General features: G+C 43.1%; 1 protein-coding gene across 1 annotated transcript in view; it reads left to right on the top strand.

Annotated features, from left to right (window-relative positions):
- FBXO36 (F-box protein 36) overlaps positions 1-21,240 on the top strand; it is a 111,823-nt gene extending 90,583 nt beyond the window's left edge. Inside the window, exons 3-6 of the mRNA XM_049768916.1 lie at positions 6,360-6,532; positions 15,460-15,663; positions 19,556-19,609; positions 21,223-21,240. Coding sequence (XP_049624873.1) covers positions 6,360-6,532; positions 15,460-15,663; positions 19,556-19,609; positions 21,223-21,240 — 449 coding nt within the window. The remainder of the gene's footprint in view (positions 1-6,359; positions 6,533-15,459; positions 15,664-19,555; positions 19,610-21,222) is intronic.
- Positions 21,241-22,335: the final 1,095 nt, after the last annotated feature.

Raw genomic sequence — 22,335 nt, 5'->3', positions numbered from 1 at the left:
AGTTATTCTTGGTGGGCTCAGGGGACCATTTGAGATGCCAGCAATTTATCTGAGTCAACCAATGCAAGGCAAGTGCCCTACTCACTATATTCTGGTCAAAATTCTTCCTTTTATTTCTCCCTCCCTCCCTCCCTCCTTCCCTTATTCCTTCCTTCCTTCCTTCCTTCCTTCCTTCCTTCCTTCCTTCCTTCCTTCCTTCCTTCCTTCCTTCCTTCCTTCCTTCCTTCTTTCTTTCTTTCTTTCTTTCTTTCTTTTTCTTTTCTTTCTTTCCTTCTTTCTTTCTTCCTTTCCCTCTTTTTATTCTACATTCATTGTGCTAGTACTCTGATTCATAGTTTGGAAAGAATTGTAAATTGTATTTTAGTTATGAAGTCTAATTTTATAAAAATAAGAATTCGTTAATATTTTGATATCATAATCTTTCAAGTTTTAATAATTTATAACTTACACAAAAGACCAATAAACTTTGGTGTCTCTAATTATAAATTGCTTCCAAACCCTGCTGGATTAATTAAACCAAATTCAACAGGATATAAGGGTTTTCTTCCACTTTTGCCACCACTAATTAGAAATTACTACTCCTTTTCCTCTTTCCCAGGCAGATGGTGGAAATAGTATCATGTTTAATTAGCATTTCCCGGATAACTAGTAAGTTGCACACCTTGTCTTATTCAATTAATCCTTTCTGTAATTTGCCTGTTTGTCTTCTTTGTCCCTATGTCCATGAAAATTGAATTCTTCCTGTGGCCTTTAAAAATCAGAGGAAGCATCTATGGACATGTTCCCAGGTTAAATAAATAGGATCAAACAGAACATTAATGAGTAGATACGTATTTTAAGTTTTAATTGGAAGCAAAATGTACCTATATAAGTTTAATTGAGTTTGGTGACGCATAGGTTTGTTTCATTCACAGGAAAAAATAAGTTGTCTTCCAACTGTGCCCATTTTTAAGTTGGTGGTGGGACAGAGTTGTGGTTGTGGATTCAATGGGCAGGGATCATGCCTTGCACAAACCTTGGTTCAAACCCCCACACTATGTATAGTTTCCTGAGGCCCATCAGGAGTTATCTTTGAGCACAGATCCCGAAATATGCCCTAAGCATCATTGACTGTGGCCTCTCCCCTCCCCCCAATAAAGTTGCTCACTTAGATATTTGGAAACATTGTCAATAACGAATATTTGGGTGAATCCACAAATGTTACATGTGATAAAATTAAATGATTTGTTTTAGCCACATGAGAAAAGGTTTGTTATTTTTATCTGTGGTGTTGAGGTGAGTTCTCTAAGCCACTAGAGCCAATATTGTTGTAAGCTTGAGACTCAACCTTTAATAAGCAAACTAAAAATATTTTGTGGGGGAGCCACTCCCAGCAATGCACAGGAGCTGCTCCTTGCTTTGCACTCAGGAATCTCTCCTGATGTACTTGGGAGACCATATGGAATGCTGGGGATCAAATCTGGGTTGGTGATCACACGCAAGGCAAGTACCTTATCCACTGTTCTATTGTTCTGGCCCTACCACCCAATTTCTGCTACTGTCTTTGAAAGGAAATGGGGAAGCTTCCTTAGACACAATGCACCAAGGTTTCAGCTCAACTCTTGGACTTTTTTTTTTTTTTTTTTTTTTTTTGGGTTTTTGGGCCACACCCGTAATGCTCAGGGGTTACTCCTGGCTATGCGCTCAGAAGTTGCTCTTGGCTTGGGGGACCATATGGGACACCGGGGGATCGAACCGCGGTCCGTCCAAGGCTAGCGCAGGCAAGGCAGGCACCTTACCTTTAGTGCCACCGCCCGGCCCCAACTCTTGGACTTTTGATGGTTTTTTTTTTTTTTTTTTTGGTGGGGTGTGCAAAGGTTACACCCGGGGGTGCTCGAGTTACTCTTGGCTCTACACTCAGAAATCGCTCCTGGTAGGCACTGGAGACCACATGGGATGCCGGGATTCGAACCACTGTCCTTCTACATGCAAGGCAAATGCCCTACATCCATGCTGTCTCTCTGGCCCCGGACTTTTGATGTTTTAAGGGAGAAATGGAACTTGGATGTTTGAATAGAGACTATCATGGAAAACTGATAATACATACTAAAAAACTTTGCAATATTGGGTGAATTGAGTTCCCATTCCTAGTTATACCAGTGAAGCAGCCAGCACAAAAGAAGGCACAGTTTTCATTTAGTACTTTGTTTTGCTTCCAAATATTGGAAGTTTTTCCCCATCTTCTTTCTGTGCTTAAGTTCTTTTATTTTCTTAAATATATCTTTATGTGCTTAAGTTCTGCTTTTATGGCATTATGGCCTGAGAAGGTACTTTTACAATTTCTGTATTTGTAAATTTATGTATATTTGATATGTGATCTGTTCTAGAGAATGTTCCATATGCCCTAGAGCAGAATATGTATTCTTGTTAACAACAATCCCAGTTATTTTAGCTCCTCATTTAGGACTTTTGTTTTTACTGATATTCCACCTGGTTGATCTGTATAGTGGTGTAAATGGAGTGTTGAAATCTCCCAGCACTGTTCTGCTTCCATCATTATATTTCTTTACATGTTTTAGTGGAACTTTACAAACTTTGCTAGGTATTCATTTGGTGTATAAACGTTATATTTATGGATCTGTTGTTCCCTTAACCAATAGGGGTATCTATCACTGTCTCTAATTACCTCCTTTAGATTGAATGTTTATTTGGCTTGATATAACCAATATGGAAGACGAAGCTTTTCTTTTTTGTCTTCTGTTGATGATATTTCGTACTTTTACTCTGAGTCTGCATTTATCCTGTGAGTTTAGTTGTGGTTCCTATAGGCAGCAGATGGATGAATTTTCTTTCCTGATCCATAAAGCTATTCTATGCTTTTATATAGAGAAGTTTAATCCAGTGACATTGAGAGGCATCAATGACATAAAGTAATGATATAAACTAAGGACATAAAGATTAACAGTAATTAATGATATTTACCATTTCTGTATGTATGTGTGGAATCAAGTTTTTACAAGAGTTTATTTGCTTTTTATAGGCAGATTTTCAGTAATTCTTGCTGGACTGCTTTATTTGTCACAAATGCTGCCAGTTCTTTGTCTGAAAAGGAACTTACCACTCTCAAGTCTACATGATAGCTTTGTAGGGTAGTTGACTCTAGGCTGCAAAGATTTTTTTTTTTTTAATTTGTTTTGTTTTATTTTGTTTTGGTTTGGTTTTGGAACTACACCTGGTGTCACTCAGGAGTTACTCCTGGCTCTGCGCTCAGAAATCGCTCCTGGCAGGCTTGGGGAACCATATGGGATGCCAGGAATTGAACCTGGTACCGTCCAGGGTCTGCTATGTGTCAGGCAAACACCCTACCCACTGTGCTATTGCTCCAGCTGCTATCTACTCATCTATTTTTTATTTACTTCCTTCTATTAACTTTTAAAAACATGGTATTTATAGTGTCTAGAAGGGAAAAAAAGGAAGAGAGAGAGAATGTCTGCCACAGAGTCAGAGGCAGATGGGGAGAGGGCAGTGGGGGGGGGGAACTGGGGGTGGGAAATGTGCACTGGTGAAGGGTATTATACATTGTAAGACTGAAATGCAATCATGAATAACTTTGTAACTAAATATAAAACTGTACTATGTACAATCTTGTAAGCCACAGTGTTTAATAAAATGATTTTTAAATTCTAAAAACCAGTTTGTATCATTTCACTAACTCTTAAGATTATATATGCACAATTTCAAATATGCCCTACCTCATGTACTATCACCTTGACCTCCCCCTGACATTTTAAATCCTTCCTTTAACCCTGGTACACTTTTGTATATTTATTTTTGTTTCTTGATTTGACCTCCAAGACAGTGCTGACAAGAACTGGTGTGTGAGTGGTTCCAGTGTTTCTGCCTCAACCTGAGGACCACTGGCTCCAGGGTCAGGGTAAGGTATAGTCTGTGGAGCTAATTTCTTGTCCCTCTTCTTCACTCAGAGACCTCAAACAACTCTCTCTCCCTCTTAGCTCTTTGTGCCTCCCTTTTCTCTCAGTAAGAGGGAGATCATTATATCTACCCCATCTCTAAGGGTTACTGTGAAGATTAAATGTCTATATGTGCATCCTTGTACTCCCCCATGCTTGATACAAACATTGTAGGCTTGGTAAATAGTAAATCCATATGGTATGAATCACATTGTTATTACTAATGCTACACTCCTGGGGTTTTTGGTAACTGTCGTATCTGGTTAAAGAAGCTTCTTTTTCTGGGCTGGAGAGAGAGAGCTCTATGGACTAAATGTATGTGTTCTATGCAAGAGACTTAAGTTTGGTCTCTGGAACCTCTGGGAGCACCTTTTGAGAGAAGCCCCTTGGCAAAGCCCAGTGTAGCTCCCAAACAAAGCAAAAAAAGAAAAGAAAAAAGAACTGAGTGGGTAGGGCATTTGCCTACTTGTATGTGGTTGACCTGGGTTCTATCCCTCATACCCCTTATAGTTCCCCGAGCCTCTCCAGGAGTGATCCTTGAGGACAGAGCCAGGATTAAGTAAGAGCACTGCTACTAGGTGTGGCCCAAAACCAAAAATTTCCTTTTATTATTCATTTCCTGAGAATTATATGAACTAATATTTTCTATATTTTCAGATTTTTTTTGCTATCTATTAACACGGTGAATAATATTAGGATATATCCCAAAGTTGTCCAGTCTTTTTTTGTTTGTTTGTTTTTTATTTTTGGGCCACACCCAGCGGTGCTCAGGGGACCATATGGGATGCCAGGATTCAAACCACTGTTCGTCCTGGATCAGCTGCATGCAAGGCAAACACCCTACCACTGTGCTATCTCTCTGCCCCCAGTTGTTCCATTCTTTGAATGTCCTAAGATTAATTCCCCAGCCATAGGGTTCGGAGTGATAGTACAGTGGGTAAGGGTGTTTGCTTGCATGCTGCTGACTCAGGTTTGATCCCTGGCATCCATATTGTCCCCTGAGCTCATCAGGAATGATCTCTGAGTACAGAGCCAAGCCCTGAGCTAGGTGAATTCCAAAAACAAAAGCAAAATTCCCCTGGTCATAATGTTTGCTGCTGGATTCATTTTTCTGAAATTTTAGAACTTTTTCCAAGGAGATATTTTAGATAAATCTTATACTTTGCCAAGCATCACTGATAATTTGAACAACATGAAATTTGAGTTGGTGTTTTCCTTGTGTGTGTGTGTGTGTGTGTGTGTGTGTGTGTGTGTGTGTGTGTGTGTGTGTGTGTTTTGGAACAGGTTGTGTAAATTGGGGCTGGAGAGAACATACAGAGAAAAGGCAGTTTCCTTGCATTTTTCTGACCTTGGTTCTAACCCCAGTACTTCATATGGTCTCCTAAACATCTGCAGTACCAAGAGTGATTTCTAGCACAGAATTAGTAGTAAGCAATGAGCACAGGTAGATATAGTCTCTCCAAAGTCCCCAAATTTAAGTAAGTAAATTACTAAATAATTACACTGGCATTAATAGTTTTTAAAAGAAAGGTAAGAAGGTACAGATAAGTGGGGGGGAAGTAAAAAAAAAAACATATCAATCAGATTTAATCATTATTAAAATTTGAACTTAAATCTTTCTAAACATTTCCCATTGGTTATTCCAGAGACACGGGTTAAAAAATAAAGCACTTTGATTTCCCTCTGTACTTAAGTAGATTATTATGCTGTTGGATTCTTTTTGAACGTTTTCCTAATTTGTGAATTGCTGAAAAGCTATGACAACTCTTAGGCAGAAAATAACATATCTTTCGTGAACTCTTCATTTATTTCCTCTTTCTATTTTTTTTTCTTGTTATGTAAAAAGAAAGACGAAAGAATGAAGGAAAGAAGGAGGAATTTAGTAGGGAAATGAAAGACCTTTAACAATGAAAGGAGCTTTGACTGTGCTTCCAGCCACTGGGGGGTGGGGTTGGGGCAGAAAGGGTGGGACAAACCTGCCATTTTGCAATATCCAGGGAGCAGGGAAGCAGGGAGGAAGTGGCAGAGGAGGATGTCAAAACTTGTTTAAAGTGAGTTGTTGTTACTGGAATTTGGTACTGATAAGATCATGAGGTGCAAATCAAACAGTGAATATTCCTAAAAGATTTTGCGCTCTAGCCAGTTGTTCTTTTATTGGGGGAAGGGCACACCCAGTTGTTCTTAGGAGTGTTGTTCTGTGTTCTTGGTTCTGTGCTTAGTGGATGCTCCTATTAGTGCTCAGAGGATTTGATAATGCTATGGTTCGAACTTGGGCCTCCAGCATGCAAACCCAACACTCAACTACATCCTCAGCCCTGAACTCCAGACATTTGGACAAATGAACTTTGTCTTTATGAGTGCATATTCAATAACCAGGTTTCTTTTCTTTTTTTTTTTTTTTAATTGCAGTTCAAATTCTCTTAGCATTTGGTTCAAGGATATTAGGATATATTCACAATTTATGTGAAGGTAAAATTGACTTCTTGGAACGCCTCTCTGATGCTTTGCTCCTGAAGATTTTCTCTTATCTGGATCTTGAAGATATTGCCAGGCTTTCGCAAACATCTCAGAGATTTTCAAAGGTAACAATTATTTTGTGTCGTTGAATTTTCTTGCTGTTCTCCTCTCTCTCTCTCTCTCCACTCTCGTGCTCTCTCGCTCCATCCTCTCTCCTCTCTCTCTACCTCTCTCTCTCTCTCTCTCTCTCTCTCCATCCCTCCCTATCCCCCATCTCCTCTCTTATATGTGGGCACACCCAGTGGACTCAGGGGTTACCTCCTTGGCTATGCGCTCTGAAATCACTCCTGGCTTGGGGGACCATTATGGGATGCGTGAGGGGGGTGGGGGGGGATCCGAAATCGCAATACCGTCCTAGGGCTAGCACATGCAAGGCAGATGCCTTACTGATTGTGCCACCGCTCCAGCCCCTGCTGTTCTCTCTTAACGGTGCTTTTCTCCCTCTGCCTCTGTTTTTGGATCACACCTGACAATAAGCACTGGGGCTCCTACCTCTGCCTTCAGGGATTACTCCCAGTGGTATTTAGGAGACCCTATTTGTGCCAAGGATGGAACCCAGGTTGGCTGTGTACAAGACAAGTGTCTTCCCCACTTTACTGTATCTCTAGTCTCTCTTCCCTTTATCTGTCACTTCCTTCCTTCCTTCCTTCCTTCCTTCCTTCCTTCCTTCCTTCCTTCCTTCCTTCCTTTCCTTTCTTTCTTTCTTTTCTTTCTTTCTTCTTTTCTTTCTTTCTTTCTTTCTTCTTTCTTTCTTTCTTTCTTTCTTTCTTTCTTTCTTTCTTTCTTTCTCTTTTTCTTTCTTCTTTCTTTCTTTCTTTTCTTTCTCTTCTCTTTCTTTTTCTCTTTCTCCCTTTTCTTTCTTTTCTTCTTCCTTCTCTCTCCCTTCCTCCTTCTGCCTCCCTCCTCCCTCACCACTCTTTCTTCTTTCTCTCCTTCCTTCCTTCCTTCCTTCCTTCCTTCCTTCCTTCCTTCCTTCCTTCCTTCCTTCCTTCCTTCCTTCTCCTTCCTTCCTTCCCCTTCCCTCCTCCTCCCTCCCTCCCTCCTCCCTCCCCCCTCCCTCCCTCCCTCCCTCCCTCCCTCCCCCCCTCCCTCCCTCCCTCCCTCCCTTCCCTTCCCTTCCTTCCTTCCTTCCTTCCTTCCTTCCTTCCTTCCTTCCTTCCTTCCTTCCTTCCTTCCTTCCTTCCTTCCTTCCTTCCCTCCCTCCTAACAAAAGCACTAGTTTACTATTTGCCTTTATTTCAGCAAGCATTTGTTGAACTCTTCCTTTGTAATACACATGGTACAAAACCCTGAAGCCAAAGAGATGAGATGATAATGATTCTTGATCTTAAGGAACTTTGTGTAGCAGGAAAGATTCCAATAGATAGAAATCACTGTGCACTGGGGCTGAAGAGATACTGGAGGGTTACGGCACTGCCTTGCATGTGAGGTATGAATGAAGATGGGCTAAGTGATTCCTCTGCCTGGTATCATAGAAGTAACTTATTTTATTTAGATTTTGAAAAAACAAAACTCTCACAGGCATTTTCATTAGTAAAGTAGGGGATGCTGTTCATTTATAAAAGAGCAGGAGGTCAGGCAAGATGGAAGATGGCTCAAAGGATCAGAACACCATGCTTAGCATGCAGGGACCCTGTATCTGATCTCCAGCACTGCTGGACCTAAACCATGGGACGAGGGCAAGCTACTCAAGCATTTCCAATGTAGTCCAGCTAATTTTAAAAAACAGCAATAATTGCCTTTCAAGAGGGTTTATATACACTAATATTTTATTTAGAAAAGCCAGTGCTTTCCATGAGAATGTGATTACAGATCTTGGGTTTAATGTAATTAACTTTTAAGTGATATAATCTGCATCACTTCATCTGTTCTTTCTTGAGTATAAAAATGGTTGTTTTGACATGATTAACCCCTACAAGTGAAGAGCCATAAACCAGAATTATGAAGGATCATCTTTGCCAATAAAATTAAAAGGGGGAAGAGCCAGCGAAATAGTACAGTGGATAAGGCCTTTACCTTGCATGTGGCTGACCCAGGTCGATTCCTGATGCCCATATGGTCTCTGAGCCTTTCAAGGAGTGATGCCTGAGCAAAGCAAGGAGTAAATTCTGAGCACCATTGAGTGTAGCTCAAAATTAGCCCCCTCCCCAATAAAATCACAGAGGTATGGAGAGATGGCTCATCATGCAGAATCATGGGATTTGATCCTGGGCATCTCTGGGACTCCTGAGCCCTGTGTGTGGGGGGTAACCCTGGTAATCTCTAGCACAACTGAACAGGCCTCCCCTTAATCCAACATGTCATACTTGAAGGTACATTTAAATCAGTGAAGTTTACAGGTAGGGTTGCTATTAAAAGTTTGGTCTTGGTCCCATATGGTCCCCCAAGGCAGGAAAGATTTCTGAGCGCATAGTGAGGAGTAACCCCTGAGTGTCACCAGTGTGACTCAAAAAACAAAAACAAAACAAAACAAAACAAAAAGTTTGGTCTTATGTAAAATAAAAATTCATGGGGTTGTGAGATCACCCCACAAGCCATGTTTCTAACTCCTTAGGCCAATGGGTTTGAAGAAGCAGTGTAGTGGTGAAGAAATAATAAACCAGGCTATTTAAGAAAGGATGATGTCCATGGCCTTTTGCCTCCAGGCCAAAGTTCTATCCAGTGGGCCGTTACATATCAAAGAAGAGGTTTAAGGAAGGAGGAAGTTGGAGGAACACCTTTGTTTGGGGCTGATAGCTGGAGGTCATCTTATTGTCTTGAAAGTACAGCAAAGAGTTTTCTGGGCACTCTGGGCTCCTGGAGTTCATTCCTCAATCTGTGTTGAGGAAAAGATTACTTTGAGTTGTTTAGGTGTCTCCCCCAGAATTGCTCAGGGGACCAGGTAGGTTTCAGAGCTCAGTTATGCATCTCAGTCCCCTTCCTGAACACCTGGCTTCTGTCTGAGGCACTCATGCCCACTCTGCTCCATGCCCAAGCTCACCATCTCCCAGGCGGCCTCTGGTACTCACTGTTGCAGTTTGTAACAGTCAATGGAAGAGTCACCTGAGGGGGCTTGCTCACTCCTATCAGAGTCAGTAAACTTTCCGGTTTGTATACAGCATCTTCCTTCCTCCCACACCTCCTGCCCCCAGGCTGGTCAAGAGCTGTTCCCATTGACTTGTCCTGTCCTACATTTTATCACATCATTTCATGAAGGATGACAACATGTCTGTCTAGTGAAATCTGCAGTGCCAGATACAACAGCAAATCATTTGTGCCCCATTTCCCCAGCAAGGCCATTACCACCTGTTCCCAACGTCCATCACTCCCATTTTCTCTGTTAAGTTAGTGCTTAGTGTTGCTATTTTTTTTTTTTTTTTTTTTTGGCTTTTGGCTTTTGGCTTTTGGGCCACACCTGGCAGCGCTCAGGGGCTATTCCTGGCTCTACGCTCAGACATCGCTCCCAGCAGGCTCAGGGGAACATATGGGATGCCGGGATTTGAACCACCGTCTTTCTGCATATGTCTTTACCTCCATGTTATCACTCTGGCCCCAGTGTTGCTATTTTTAAGGGGGGTACATTGGACTGCTTCTGCAGGTGCTCAGGGCTTACTCCTGGCTCTGTGCTCTGAGGTCTTTCCTGCAGGGATACAGGATGTGGGTGATGTTAGGAGTGGATCCAAGGTTGGTTGCATGTAAGGCAATTTCCTTCCCCACTATCCTACCTCCCAGACCCCTTTTTGTGTGTGCTTTTGGAGATTTACTAATTGCACAGCATTTCAGACTACAGAGAGCAAAGACTTGGTCATCCCCTTCCTCAGTTTCCCTGGTGCTCACAGCTTTCATGGCTTGCACAGCAAGTACCATGAGGCAATGAGGATGCGGCAAAACCCAGTGGCTGGTTTTCGTGGCACCTCAGTTGGTCTCCAAGATGTAATCTGGTACTGCACTGTGCTTAGTTCCCATTTCTAAAGCTTCCCATTGTTTCTGTTTTCTTTCTCTGGGAACATTAATTCTCTCAAATCAGTCTCATCTATCAAAAGACAAAAAACTTGAGACTCAGCCATTGGGCTGCTCCCCTTCATGGAACGACCTGCTTTAGACAGCCCTGGCCACCCAGCTCCACCACATTCTCTCACCCAAGGATGCTGACACAAAATCAAGGGTGACCTAGAGAGCTCAGTGGGAACCTGTGGTTGGGAAATGCTTTCTTCCCTGGGGAAAAAGGGATGCTAGTATCCTCCGCTAGGAAATTCTGGCACTCATGGCAACAAACTAGATGATTTGGCAAAATGGACAAAAATTGAACAAAAATCTTATTTTTGTTCTTGGGTTTTTATGTCTTCCATTCCAGCGGCAGAGTGACAGTTCACACTTGGTATGCTGGGGACTCCTCCTGGCTCTGTGCCCAGCTTCCTGGTAATACTCAGGAGACCATATAGTGCTGTGATCAGTGTATGCTTTTCTGCATACAAGGCAATGCAAGCATCTTCTCCTCCCCCATTCCTGCCCAGATTCTGGGCAGTGTGCAAGGTTTATTATTCTTGGCTCTGTCCTCAGGGGCCAGGGACTGAGCCTGGGTTAGATGTATACAAGGCAAACATCCTCCCCCCCTCTACTATTTCTCTGACTGCAAATCATCTTTTTAAAATTTCATTTTGAGGGGTGGTTTTAGCCACACCTTGGTGGTTCTCGGGGACCATAGTGTGATTTCCACAAGTATCATTGGTGCCTAAGCTCTGTCCCAAATCTCAAGCCCAAATCCTCATTTCTTAGAAACCAGATCCGCATTCACAGACTGGTATGTGGCTAATGTTCTCTCCACCTTGTGCTTTTGCCTGCAGTGTGCCATGTGCTTCCCTATAGAAACCACAGGACAATAATGACTCAACACACAGTGATGTAGCACGATGTGCGCATGGGATAGTGGTGGGGCTCAGAGAGTTCCTGTGTGCTCTGGGGCCTGCCTGGTGGGTGACCCTGAGAGCAGTGTATTCGGATCTGGGGAGCAGAAAGGAGGGCTTGTGGGTGTCTGCCTGGCATGGGAAGGAGGAGACAGGGTGGCCAAGGTCAGGCACCCATGATCCATGCTCAAGAGTGGCCCCAAAGGAAGGAATGGGCTAAGAGATCAGCGGGAAGCAGTGAAGTAAGGATGATGGGGAGGCAAAAGTGGCTGGAAATGAGGGGAGATTGGAGTTAAAGTTGTAATGTCCCAATATCAATGATGACCCCCATTCAACCTGCATCAGATACACAGAAGGCCCAGACCTGGGTGAGGAGACTCTGGTATAGGGGTATTGGTCTGGCCCAAGATTGTCTCTGGGGCCATTGGCACACCAAGATGGGAGTTCTTATGGCCCCTCACCAGCACCTCAGGTCCCCGCTTCAGGTGCTCTGTTCCAAGTGGTGCTCAAAGCCTGCAAGTGTGAGCCCTTGAAGAATGGGTAACTTAGGGGGCGGTTTAATGGAAAACCCAGCTGAGCTCCCAGAGGGGGTGTTAGTAAGGAGCAGTCCCTGTGTTCTGAACATGTTCCTGAGCTTCTAGGAAAGCAGAGGGGCCTTTGATGTGACCCTAAGTTTCCAGGCCCAGCTGCCAAGCTGGCTTGCCCAGACCCTGCTGGTTTGCCCTGAGCCCACCATGCCTTAAAGCCTTCCTTCCGGTATACATGGTCACCAAGAAAGGGAAGAGACCCGCTAGCTCACCAAAGCCATTGATGATGAAGCCTGGACAAATTGGTGAGACCCGGAGAATATGGCACAGCCTGTCTGTATGCCCTAAAGTCTGGCCCAGTGGGATGAGCCCCTGGGGAACAAGTGAAGAGGGGGTGCCAGGCTCCCTAATCATCCCCATGACTGAGTTAGTAACACTTGGGCAAGAGATTGTTTAGTAACCTTCTCATCAGCATATCTATAACAGCTCAGTTCTAACTAAGAGATCAGTCCAAGAGAATCAGACTGGTGTCTAGATAACAGAGCTAAGGATGGGGCCAGAGTGATGGCTTAGTGGGCTGGAGCACGTGTTTATGTTGCATGCAGGGAACATTCAGGATTTAAGCCCCAGCACTACACAGAGCACAGAGCCAGTAGTAACCTCTGAGCACTAGGAGCAAGCCAAAAACAACCAATTCATCCCAAAGCTTGTGTTCTGAAAGGCTGGAAATGTGGGTCGGGAAGAGCTGGAAATGTGGGTTGGAAAGAGTTGGTCTGTTCTCCGTCAAGCTAAGCAGAAGGCTATTTTTTTTAAATTATCTTATTTAAACACCATAGTTTAGTTTACACAATAGTTTTCCCCACAGTAACAAAGTTATTAATGATTTTAAGTCATATAGTGTACAATACCCTTCACCAGTGCACATTTCCCACCACCACGTCCCAATTTCCTTCTACCTTCCCCCTCCCTGCCTGCCTCCGTGGCAGACATTTTTCTTCTCTGTCTCTCTCAGATCTCTCTCCCTTTTATTTTTCTTTTTAGACAATATTGTTACTGAAGGGGTATCATTCATAGCACTTTATCTCCTTTCAGCACCCATTGTTGGGAGTGCAGTTAGGGTAGAGAAGAGACCACTAAGACAGTGATAATTGGAAATACTTTGAGCAAAGGTATTTTTTTAGTTTTTGCCTTCTTTTTAATATATATATATTTTTTTTATTTAAACACCTTGGTTACAAACATGATTGTGGTTGGGTTTCAGAGCAAAGGTTTTAACTAGAGATCTGCAGATCCCTTTGAATTGTCTTGCATTCTGTTTGTTGAGTTCCTTATACCACCAGAGGGCGCCACAACCACACTGTGAGTCCTCAGAGCTGGTCAGGATGGCCAAAGCTTTGTGATTTGCAAAGCTAAAAAAAAAAAAAAAAAACTCCTGGGGTTTAGGAAGTCTCTGAGGATGGTATTTTTGCTGACCGATTTATAATATTAAATGAAACTGCAAACCTAGAATAAAATGTGTGGAGTAAAAGAAGTCCGTTGGCAGACATTTCAACTTTCTTTTGAGAATTCTTTCTCACTGCCCCTCTGCCCTGTCCCTCCCACGCCCAATGTCAGGGTTTTCTTCCATGATCTCCTTTTTGAAAGAAATAAGGAATGATAGCACATCTGGGAGAGCGTTTGCTTTGTACGGGGCCAACCCAAGATGATCCCGGACATCCTCAAGCCTGCAAGGAATGATTTCTGAGGGCAAAGCCAGGAGTAACCCCTGAGTGCTGCTGGTGTGGCTCAGAACCCCCCTCCCCCGACGAAACCCCAAACAAACAAAAGTAATACTATTGCCCAGGGGACTGGAGTCTTGTGTACTGACCCCATTTCAATTCCTGGCACCACATAGGGCCTTCTAGGAGGCCAGGAGTGATTTCTGAGCAGAGAGCCAGGAGTAAGCCCTTCTGAGCTCTACCCCCAAAGCAAAACCAAACTGAAAACCAAAATTCACTACCAAAAGTTTGTTGCTCTGAGATGCTTTGTGTTGGTAGCAATATAGTCACCCATACCAGTGTCAGGGTCCAGAGCTTTGGAAAGCAGGAGCATTTTCTTCTTTTTCTGGGTAAAGCTCTTCTACACCTATAATTAGGATCTGCCATCAATGTGACCAGAAAAGTATCCAGAGAAACGAATGAAGATGGGATTAAATAGTACTGGCTGCTTTCTGTGCCCAGAGTGAGTGGGGGGCTGTGGCAAGAAAATTTACACAGATTCCCCCTGCCTGGGGAGAAGATAGGATGTGTGCAGGAGACCCTGGGGCCCGGAACGATAGCACATCTGGGAGAGCACATCTGGGCTGGCCGAGAGGTTCTCTGCTAAGAAGTCTGGGTGCTGAGTGACGGTGAGGTGGGCTGCAGCTTCCAGGAAAAAGTAGACTTGGTGGTGGCATTGGATGGAGCAGAAACATTAGGGGGCAGAGAGCTCCCTCCTTTTGGCTCAACACTGGGTGTGGTGAAGAAAGCAAGAGCCCTGTCATGGTAGATTGATGGGCTAAGGTTTGGGGTCAAGGACCACTCCAGATTCCAGCAGGTCACACATTGACAGCTGCTTCTACAGGGGAGACTCAGACTCTCATGGGTGAAGCTCTCTGGAGTATATATCATACTCTAGAGGTGTGGGCTTTCCAGCAGCGATGCAGCCTGAGGTCTACACATCTTGTCCCTCAACTGCAATTGACATTACATGGGAGTGGGTGTAATCATACACCCTTGGGTGCAGTGTTGGCCAGGAGTCACACTTTGGCAGTGCTGGCAACCCTGTGTGCCAGAATCATTATAAATAAATCAGAGCAGAAAATCCTGGGTCAATAGAAACATACCAGGCACTCTGCTTCCTGCTGAGAGATACATAGAGGACTTGAAGCAAGACCACTGGAAAGGATGGTAAGATACACCAGTTGGGGGTTACCAAGAGTTGCTCTGCTACTAGGCTAGAGCTCTCAGCTGGTGCCTGCAGAGATCTGCCTCTGCAGCAGGAGCAGTCCTCTTGGAAGAGGTAGCTTAAGTGAAAGGGTTTCAAATGAAAGGCAAATGTAAAGGCAGGACTTAGCTGGGCTCCCACTCAAAGCCAGAGCAGTCCTGGCACAAGACAGGCTGAACATGCCCATATCAGCCTGCTTAGTGGGTGTCTGCTTATTTCATGCTTTTTCTTTTTATTTCTTTTTGGTGGTTGGTGGTAAGGGAAACTGTGATGTGCCAGGGAGCAATCAAACTGGGGCAGCTGCATACAAGGCAAGTGCCTTAATCTCTGTACTATCCCTCTGGTCCCTGTCCTCTGGGTATTTGGAAGACAGTTAAGTTGATACCATTGCATCTACAGATTATGCTCCTGTGTGTGTCTGTTAGTCCTCTAACTTGCACTGCATATCTAAGGTGCATCAGGAAGGGGTCGATGCCATTGGTCAGGGCTGGTGCTATCCTCAAGTTCTCTGTCCTCTCTCCTCCAGCCCAGGTTCCTGAAGGCAGAGACTGGCTGACCCCTTGCTCAGTTTTTCCATGACTTTCACCGAGCCCTCCCCTCTCCAATCCCCCCCCACAGTTGTGCAAGTGTGATATGCTCTGGGAGAAGATCATTCAGGGGGCCTGTGACAACATCACCTCTGACATGAGGACACAGGCCACTGAGATCGGCTGGAGGGAGATGTTCTTCGCCAACAGGCTGGAGCTCCAGCAGCAGCTGCTTAGGAGGAAGCAGAGACAGGAGAGGAAGGACCCTCTGTTGGTCCCTGCTCTCAGCCTTGGGGTGGGGGGCTCAGAGTCTGAGCACACACTGCTGAGCTCAGTGTGAGAAGCTGCGGGGCTGGCACTCACACTGGCTGAATGTTTAATTTAGAAAGGTAATAAATCTATTTTACTACAGGGTCAATCTCAACAGATCTCCGCCATCTTTTTCTTGAGTTTGGACCCTCTGTTCCTTTGGTTGTTTTGCATGACTCAGTCCTTGTTTGTCCAAGACCCTCTGTACTACTTTGGTCATCAGCCCTGGTTATGACCCCAAATGGATCTGCAACAACTGGAGACTAATATGAATGACATATTATAATGAATATATGAATAATATGAACAACATAGAAAACATTTGTACCTAGAAATTTCTTTTATTGTTTGTTTGTTTTTGTTTTGTTTTAGGTTACAACTAGCAGTGCTTTGGAGTTACTCCTGGTTCTGCACTCAGGGATCATTCCTGATGGGTTCAGGAGATGCTGGGGATAGAACCTGGGTTGGCTATGTGCAAGGCAAGTTACTTACCTGCTCTTCTACCTCTCCATCCCCCAGCAGAGTTTCTGCTTTGAGCTGTAAGGTCAAGAGGTTTTATTATTGTTTTGCTGTAAAAAGATGATATACAAAGGGGCCTGAGAGACAGAAACAGAATGTAAGGTGCTTGTCTTGTACAAGGTTAACCTTGGTTCCATCCCCAGCATTGCACATTAGAGATCCTGAGTACCATCAGGGTTGATCCCTTATGGAATTAAATCCTCAGGTTCTAAAGCCAAAAGACTGGAGAGATGCAGGTCTGGAAGCAAATGTCAATCTAGTAAATTATCCACCCATACACACAAGGGAGTGAGAAATGGATCTTCTGAAAGTGCCCAACACATTTGCCCTTTGCTCCTAAGGCACAGCAAGCTCTGTGGAGACCTGGAAATGCAAAAGAGCATTTTCTGAAGGAAGAGACCACACACCAATCCAAGGCGCTGCATTCAAAGATGCTTACAACCAATGAGTAACAAGGCATTTACTGAGTGGGGTGGGATCAAATCAATTCCACAATCCTGGAGTACAGAGCCATGAATAAGCCCTGAGTACCACCAGATATAGCCCCAATTCCCACATCCTCACATGAATCTAGAGGCTTCAGTTCAGTGCCATTGGCCAGAAAATTGAGGCAAGAGATAAACAAAAATAAAAAAAAAAAACATGTTTCTGTGCTACAAAAGAAACAATGATCTAAATAAAAAGACATGCTACAGACAAGAAAATACTTTTATTTTCCATGATCTATCTCTACCACTGGTAGAAGTTTTCAAGGGAAAAAAAGGGGGTGGGAGATGAGATTAGCAGAACTTTCTTCAAAGAAAACATGATAACTAAAAGGTTTCTGGAAAAAAACAAGCTGTCTCATTGATTAATAAAGAAATGCAAATCAAAATAACACTGAGAAATCTCACTCCAGTAAAATGACACATTGCAAAGAACAAAAACAACCAAAGTTTATGTGGATGCAGAGGAAAAGGGACCCTCATTTACCACTGGTCTAGACTATTTTTGGAAACAATATTGACACTACACAGTAAATTAAGAATGAGGGGATGGAAATATCGATAGTATGGGCAAGTAGGGCACTTGCCTTGCTCTTGGTTGACCTGGGTTCAAACCTCGGCATTCATATGGGAGAGCAGAGCTAGGACTAATTCCTGAACACTCTCCTGGGGTGTGAACCAAAAAACACTAAAAATCCCAACCAACCTGAAAAACCAACAATAACCTTCCCCCCCATCCGAAAACACAAACAAACTGGGCATGACCTTCCATAATAACTCAGCAATCCCACTTTCTGGCATCTACCCCAAGCACCCAAAAGCTGTTTAGAAAAGACATCTGTGTCCTTAAGTTCATTGCAGTGCTATACACAATAGCCAAAGTCTGGAAACAATCCAGTTTCCAAGAATAAATGACTGGATACAAAAACAATGGTACCAGTTGGCTTTAAGAAAAAATGTGGGTCCGGAAGGTGGGTGCTAGAGGTAAGGTGTCTATCTTGCAAGCGCTACGGTAGGATGGACTGCGGTTCGTTCCCCGACGTCCCTCATGTGTCCCCCCAAGCCAGGGGTGATTTCTGAGCGCATAGCCAGGGAGTAACCCCTGAGCGTCAAACAGGTGTGGCCCAAAAACCAAAAAAAAAAAAAAAAGAAAAAAGAAAAAATGAAAATTGTACAATTTTCTGCTACATGGATGGATCTGGAGAGTATCATGCTGAATGAAGTTAGAAGGAGAAGGGCACACACTGAATAAACTCTCTCATACGTGGGCTATAAAGAAACATAGTAGAGCAATAATAAATGCCCAAAGCAAAGAAACTGAGGAACTGATCTTTAGTAAGGAGTTTACCAGTATAGGGAAAATGGAGGTGGGAATAAAACTGGGGAGGAGGATATGGGACAATGGTGGGGGGAAGCTGACCCTGAATGGTGTTAGAATGTTTTATGCAGGGGTTGGGCGAGATAGCATGCAGGTAAGGCATTTGCCTTGCATGCAGAAGGTCAGTGGTTCGAATCCCAGCATCCCATATGGTCCCCTGAGCCTTCCAGGAGCGACTTCTGAGCATAGAGCCAGGAGAACCCCCTGAGCGTGGCCGGGTGTGACTCAAAAACCATAAAACAAGGCAAAACAAAACAAAAAATGTTTTATGCATGAAACCTGGCATTATCGTACAGTATTGGAAATAATGATGCCTAAAATAAAATTAAAAACAAAGGAGAGTCCCCCAATCTTCCATGTGAGACTTCCTCCTTTTCCTTGGAAACTTTAAAGGACTCAGGATCTACAGTCCATTTTGCCCTATTGGCTCCGGAGTCCCTTGTCATTGTGAGCCTATATCAATGTAACTAAATGTTATTTTTCTCGCTGGCACAGTCTCTTTAATACTGATTTGATTACCTTTTTTTTTTTTTGTCACACCTGGTGGTGCTCAGGGGTTACTCCTGGCTCTGTACTCAGAAATCACTCCTGGCAAATTCGGGGTGGGCCATATCGAATGCCAGGGATTGAACCCAGGTCCCATCCTGGATCAGCAGCATGCAAGACAAAACACCCTACCCACTGTGCTATAGCTCTGGCCTCCTTTTTTACTTTTGTTTTTGGGCCATGTCCAGCAATGCTCAGGTCTACTCTTGGCCCCATACTCAAGAATTATGCCTGGCAGTGCTTGGGGGCCCATGTGGGATGCCGGATATTGAACCCTAATTAGCCATGTACAAGGCAAACATCCTACTCATAATACTAGTGCTCAGACCCAGTGATTTGATTACTTAACAGTTGAATGACCTCAGAGATAAGGAGAAACTACCCTTTGCTCCAGACAGTATCACTTACCACTTTCCAGTGGAGAATTCTTTTTAGAAAATATATAAATTCCAATGTATGGTTATTCCCCATCTAACCATTCTTAAAGGATGGATGTTTAAATGTTGTCCAGCTTGTTCATGTAATGTTGGAATAACCAGTTTTTACTTTATTCAGGATAATTCTTCTTTGCATGTGGCCCACCCCACCCCTACCTGTTCTCCACCCTTGGGGATGGTCTTACTCTTCCCAATAAAGATCTCAGAGAGGGGCCAGAGCAGTGGCCACAAGTGATAAGGCATCTACCTTGCATTCACTAGTCTAGGATGGACCTCAGTTTGATCCCCCCGGCATCCCATATGGTCCCCCAAGCAGAGGAGCGATTTCTGAGTGCATAGCCAAGAGTAACCCCTGAGCATCACTGGGTGTGACCCAAAAACCAAAAAAATAGAAAAGTCATTAGAGAGATTTCTTTTGGTGTTAGCCCCAGGGCTAGCCTGTCTGGCTGCTGGTGCCCTTTTGCCTGCTTGCAGATAACTTGTAGTGAACCTGTTTTATCTCTTAACCTGTAGGGAATTATTTCCTATGTCAGCATTGCGTCCAGACCTCCATTCCCAGTCTCTCCGGTATGGGGGTATGAGACTTCTATTACAATACAAAAAAACAGTAAAATATAAAGAAATCCTTGTTTGTGTTTTCTTTCACAGGCAGCAAAACTTTTTTTTACAGACGAAATTGCTAGATTAAAAGATATGTGCACTTTAAATTGAATAGCTGGACTTAGCTCAGACAGTCCCAAGCTTTGTTTATTATTTTCTTCTGTTTTATTTATTTATTTATTTGTTTTTTTGGGCCACACCCGGTGATGCTCAGGAGTTTACTCCTCCTGGCTGTGCCCTCAGAAATCGCTCCTGACTTGAGGGATCATATGGGACGCCGGGGGATCGAGGGGCAGACTGTCCTAGATTAGTGCATGCAAGGCAAATGCCCACTGCTGTGCCTCCACTCTGCCCCCTATGCTTTGTTTTAAAGGAGTTTTTCCCGAGAAAAGAGAGCTTTAATATAAAAACTCACCATCTTTAAAGAGGACAAAATTTATTCAGCAGTACGTAAATTAAAAATTACTTTGATACATGGAGAAAAAACAATGAAACATATACTATTAGACAATGAACCATTTACAGCATTTTAAATAACAGTAAAGAATATATTTTAAGCAGGAAATGTAATATATTGGTGGTTTTTATTTGTAGTGTTTTCTGACATCCTATTGTCCACATGTATAGTGCAAGCAGGCTTTTACTTTTTATGAGAAGTGAGGACTTCTAAAATAAACCAACAAACACCGTACAAACAACATGAACAGGCAGGTTGGTTGGGAAAAAAAAGCTAGAAAAAATGAATTTCTCTAGCGTGTCATGTATAATGAAAGTTAGATCTGTGAATAAAATCTTCATATTTGGGCCAGGGATGTGGCTCAATGGTAAAGCGCCTACTTGCATGCATGAGACCTGGATTCAATTCCTAGTACCACGTACACATACACACACAAATTATATTTGTGATGCACAATCAGCAATGCAAATTTGTACCAAAATGCATTGGCTATAGCACCATTCAAAATATTTAAATCTGCCTTGTGTTAATTTTGGTTTGAAAAATGAGAAAAAAGGAGTCAGTTTTATAGCACACAACATGATTTTCAGTCTAATTCTAATTTCACAAGAAGCATATTTTGGGGGGAGAAAGAGAGAGGAAGAGAGCCTTGCCTCAACATCTAAGATTGCCTCTTAGCAAAAGAGAGAGCAGGATTCCTTAACAGCCCTAGCTGTAATGATAGCAAATATGTTGGTGTGTTGTACCAAATGGAGTATGACAGGCAATTTATTCTCAATTACGATTTATAAATAATTCTCGAATCATTGGAATAATATGGAGTGTGCCTACTAGACACATATTTGCTTCTCCTTTTCATTAGCTGTCTTTATTTATTATATTATATTATTTATTATATCAGCAGCCCCCTGCCTGACACAATAGTGAAATAATGGAGCTGAAACAAAAAGAAATGTTTGATATCATCCATCATGAACAGTGTGGGAAGGTTTGATGGCATCTGGGGTGGGGGGAACCATCTGTAATGAGGTCCAAGGTGCCTCTTTGTGGTTCCAACAACTCAGCACACACCTTGGGATGATTAAGAATGGTCTGTTCTCACTCTGTGTAAATTTGACCACAGATGCTGGCACTGATGTGAAAGGATTTTCTTTGTGATGAGCAAATTGTGAGCAGAAATTTGCAATGGTTTGAAAATACAAACCAGTTTGAAAATGCAAACCAATCAGGCAGTCAAAAAAATCGGAAAGAAAAAAAAGATTCTGGGAAGAACATTCTGCAGTCTAGGGAAATTAAAAAAGGTTTGGCTTAGAAAAATAGATGGTCTCAGATAAAGGAAGGACATTCTGGGGCATGTTGCGGATCAGTGACCTGTCTAAATGCAATCAGGAGAGTTCCTGAGCACAGCGTGCCAATGCCTAGGCTAAGATGTGTCTGTGTAACCAGCGGGCCTGTCTGTCAGTACCCTACAATGTCAGACACACAGGCTCCAAGACCAAAGGCATCCTGTCTCATTCCCTCACCATTTGATCATCTTCACCTTGTAGATTGGAAACATGCTCCACAAATATTTGAACCACCAGTTTATTTTTTAACTAACAAAGTGATGATAAACCACATCTCATGCTTCTAAATGAAGAGGCCAAGAATATGAATCAAAGTGCTGTAATCATAGCCCTTAATTCAATGGCAATGAGCACAAATAGGACTTCCACTATGGATAGCATCAGGATTTGCTACTGAGTAAGAGGCCCTTTCTAACTGGATGATACTAGATTAGAATTAATGGTTCAATGCTTCCCCCACCCCCACCAGGAAGATTAAGAAACTGTGCTCCATCTCTGCAGAATCTGTCATAAAGCTAGGAAGCATGTCTCTCATAAGACACACTGTCTAGCTTTGGAAATAAGATAGATCCATGCTTTTGATTTGCACTGGTAGATCAATTCATTTCTCCCTATAATAATTTCTGAAACTGAACCACGTTTTTTGGGCTTAAGACCCATTGATCTGGAAGCTTTCCAGAAGCACTGAGATAACTTGATTTACCCCTTACATAGGAGGATTGGGGTTGAAAAAATCTTGAATAGAAAGGCTGTTTAGAAAACCTGGGTCCTGGTGGTTTATGGGAGAGAACGGTTTCAAAAAGGGATGTCACAGGTGTCTGTGGACACTGTTATCTCTAAGACCTACATATGGACCTTAATCCTCTCCAGCATTGTTCCTCCCTACATGG

This window comes from Suncus etruscus, chromosome 2 (assembly GCF_024139225.1).
Source record: "Suncus etruscus isolate mSunEtr1 chromosome 2, mSunEtr1.pri.cur, whole genome shotgun sequence".
Lineage (NCBI taxonomy): Eukaryota > Metazoa > Chordata > Mammalia > Eulipotyphla > Soricidae > Suncus > Suncus etruscus.
The sequence above is the reverse complement of the archived record's forward strand: the minus strand, read 5'-3'. Positions and strand labels throughout refer to the sequence as shown.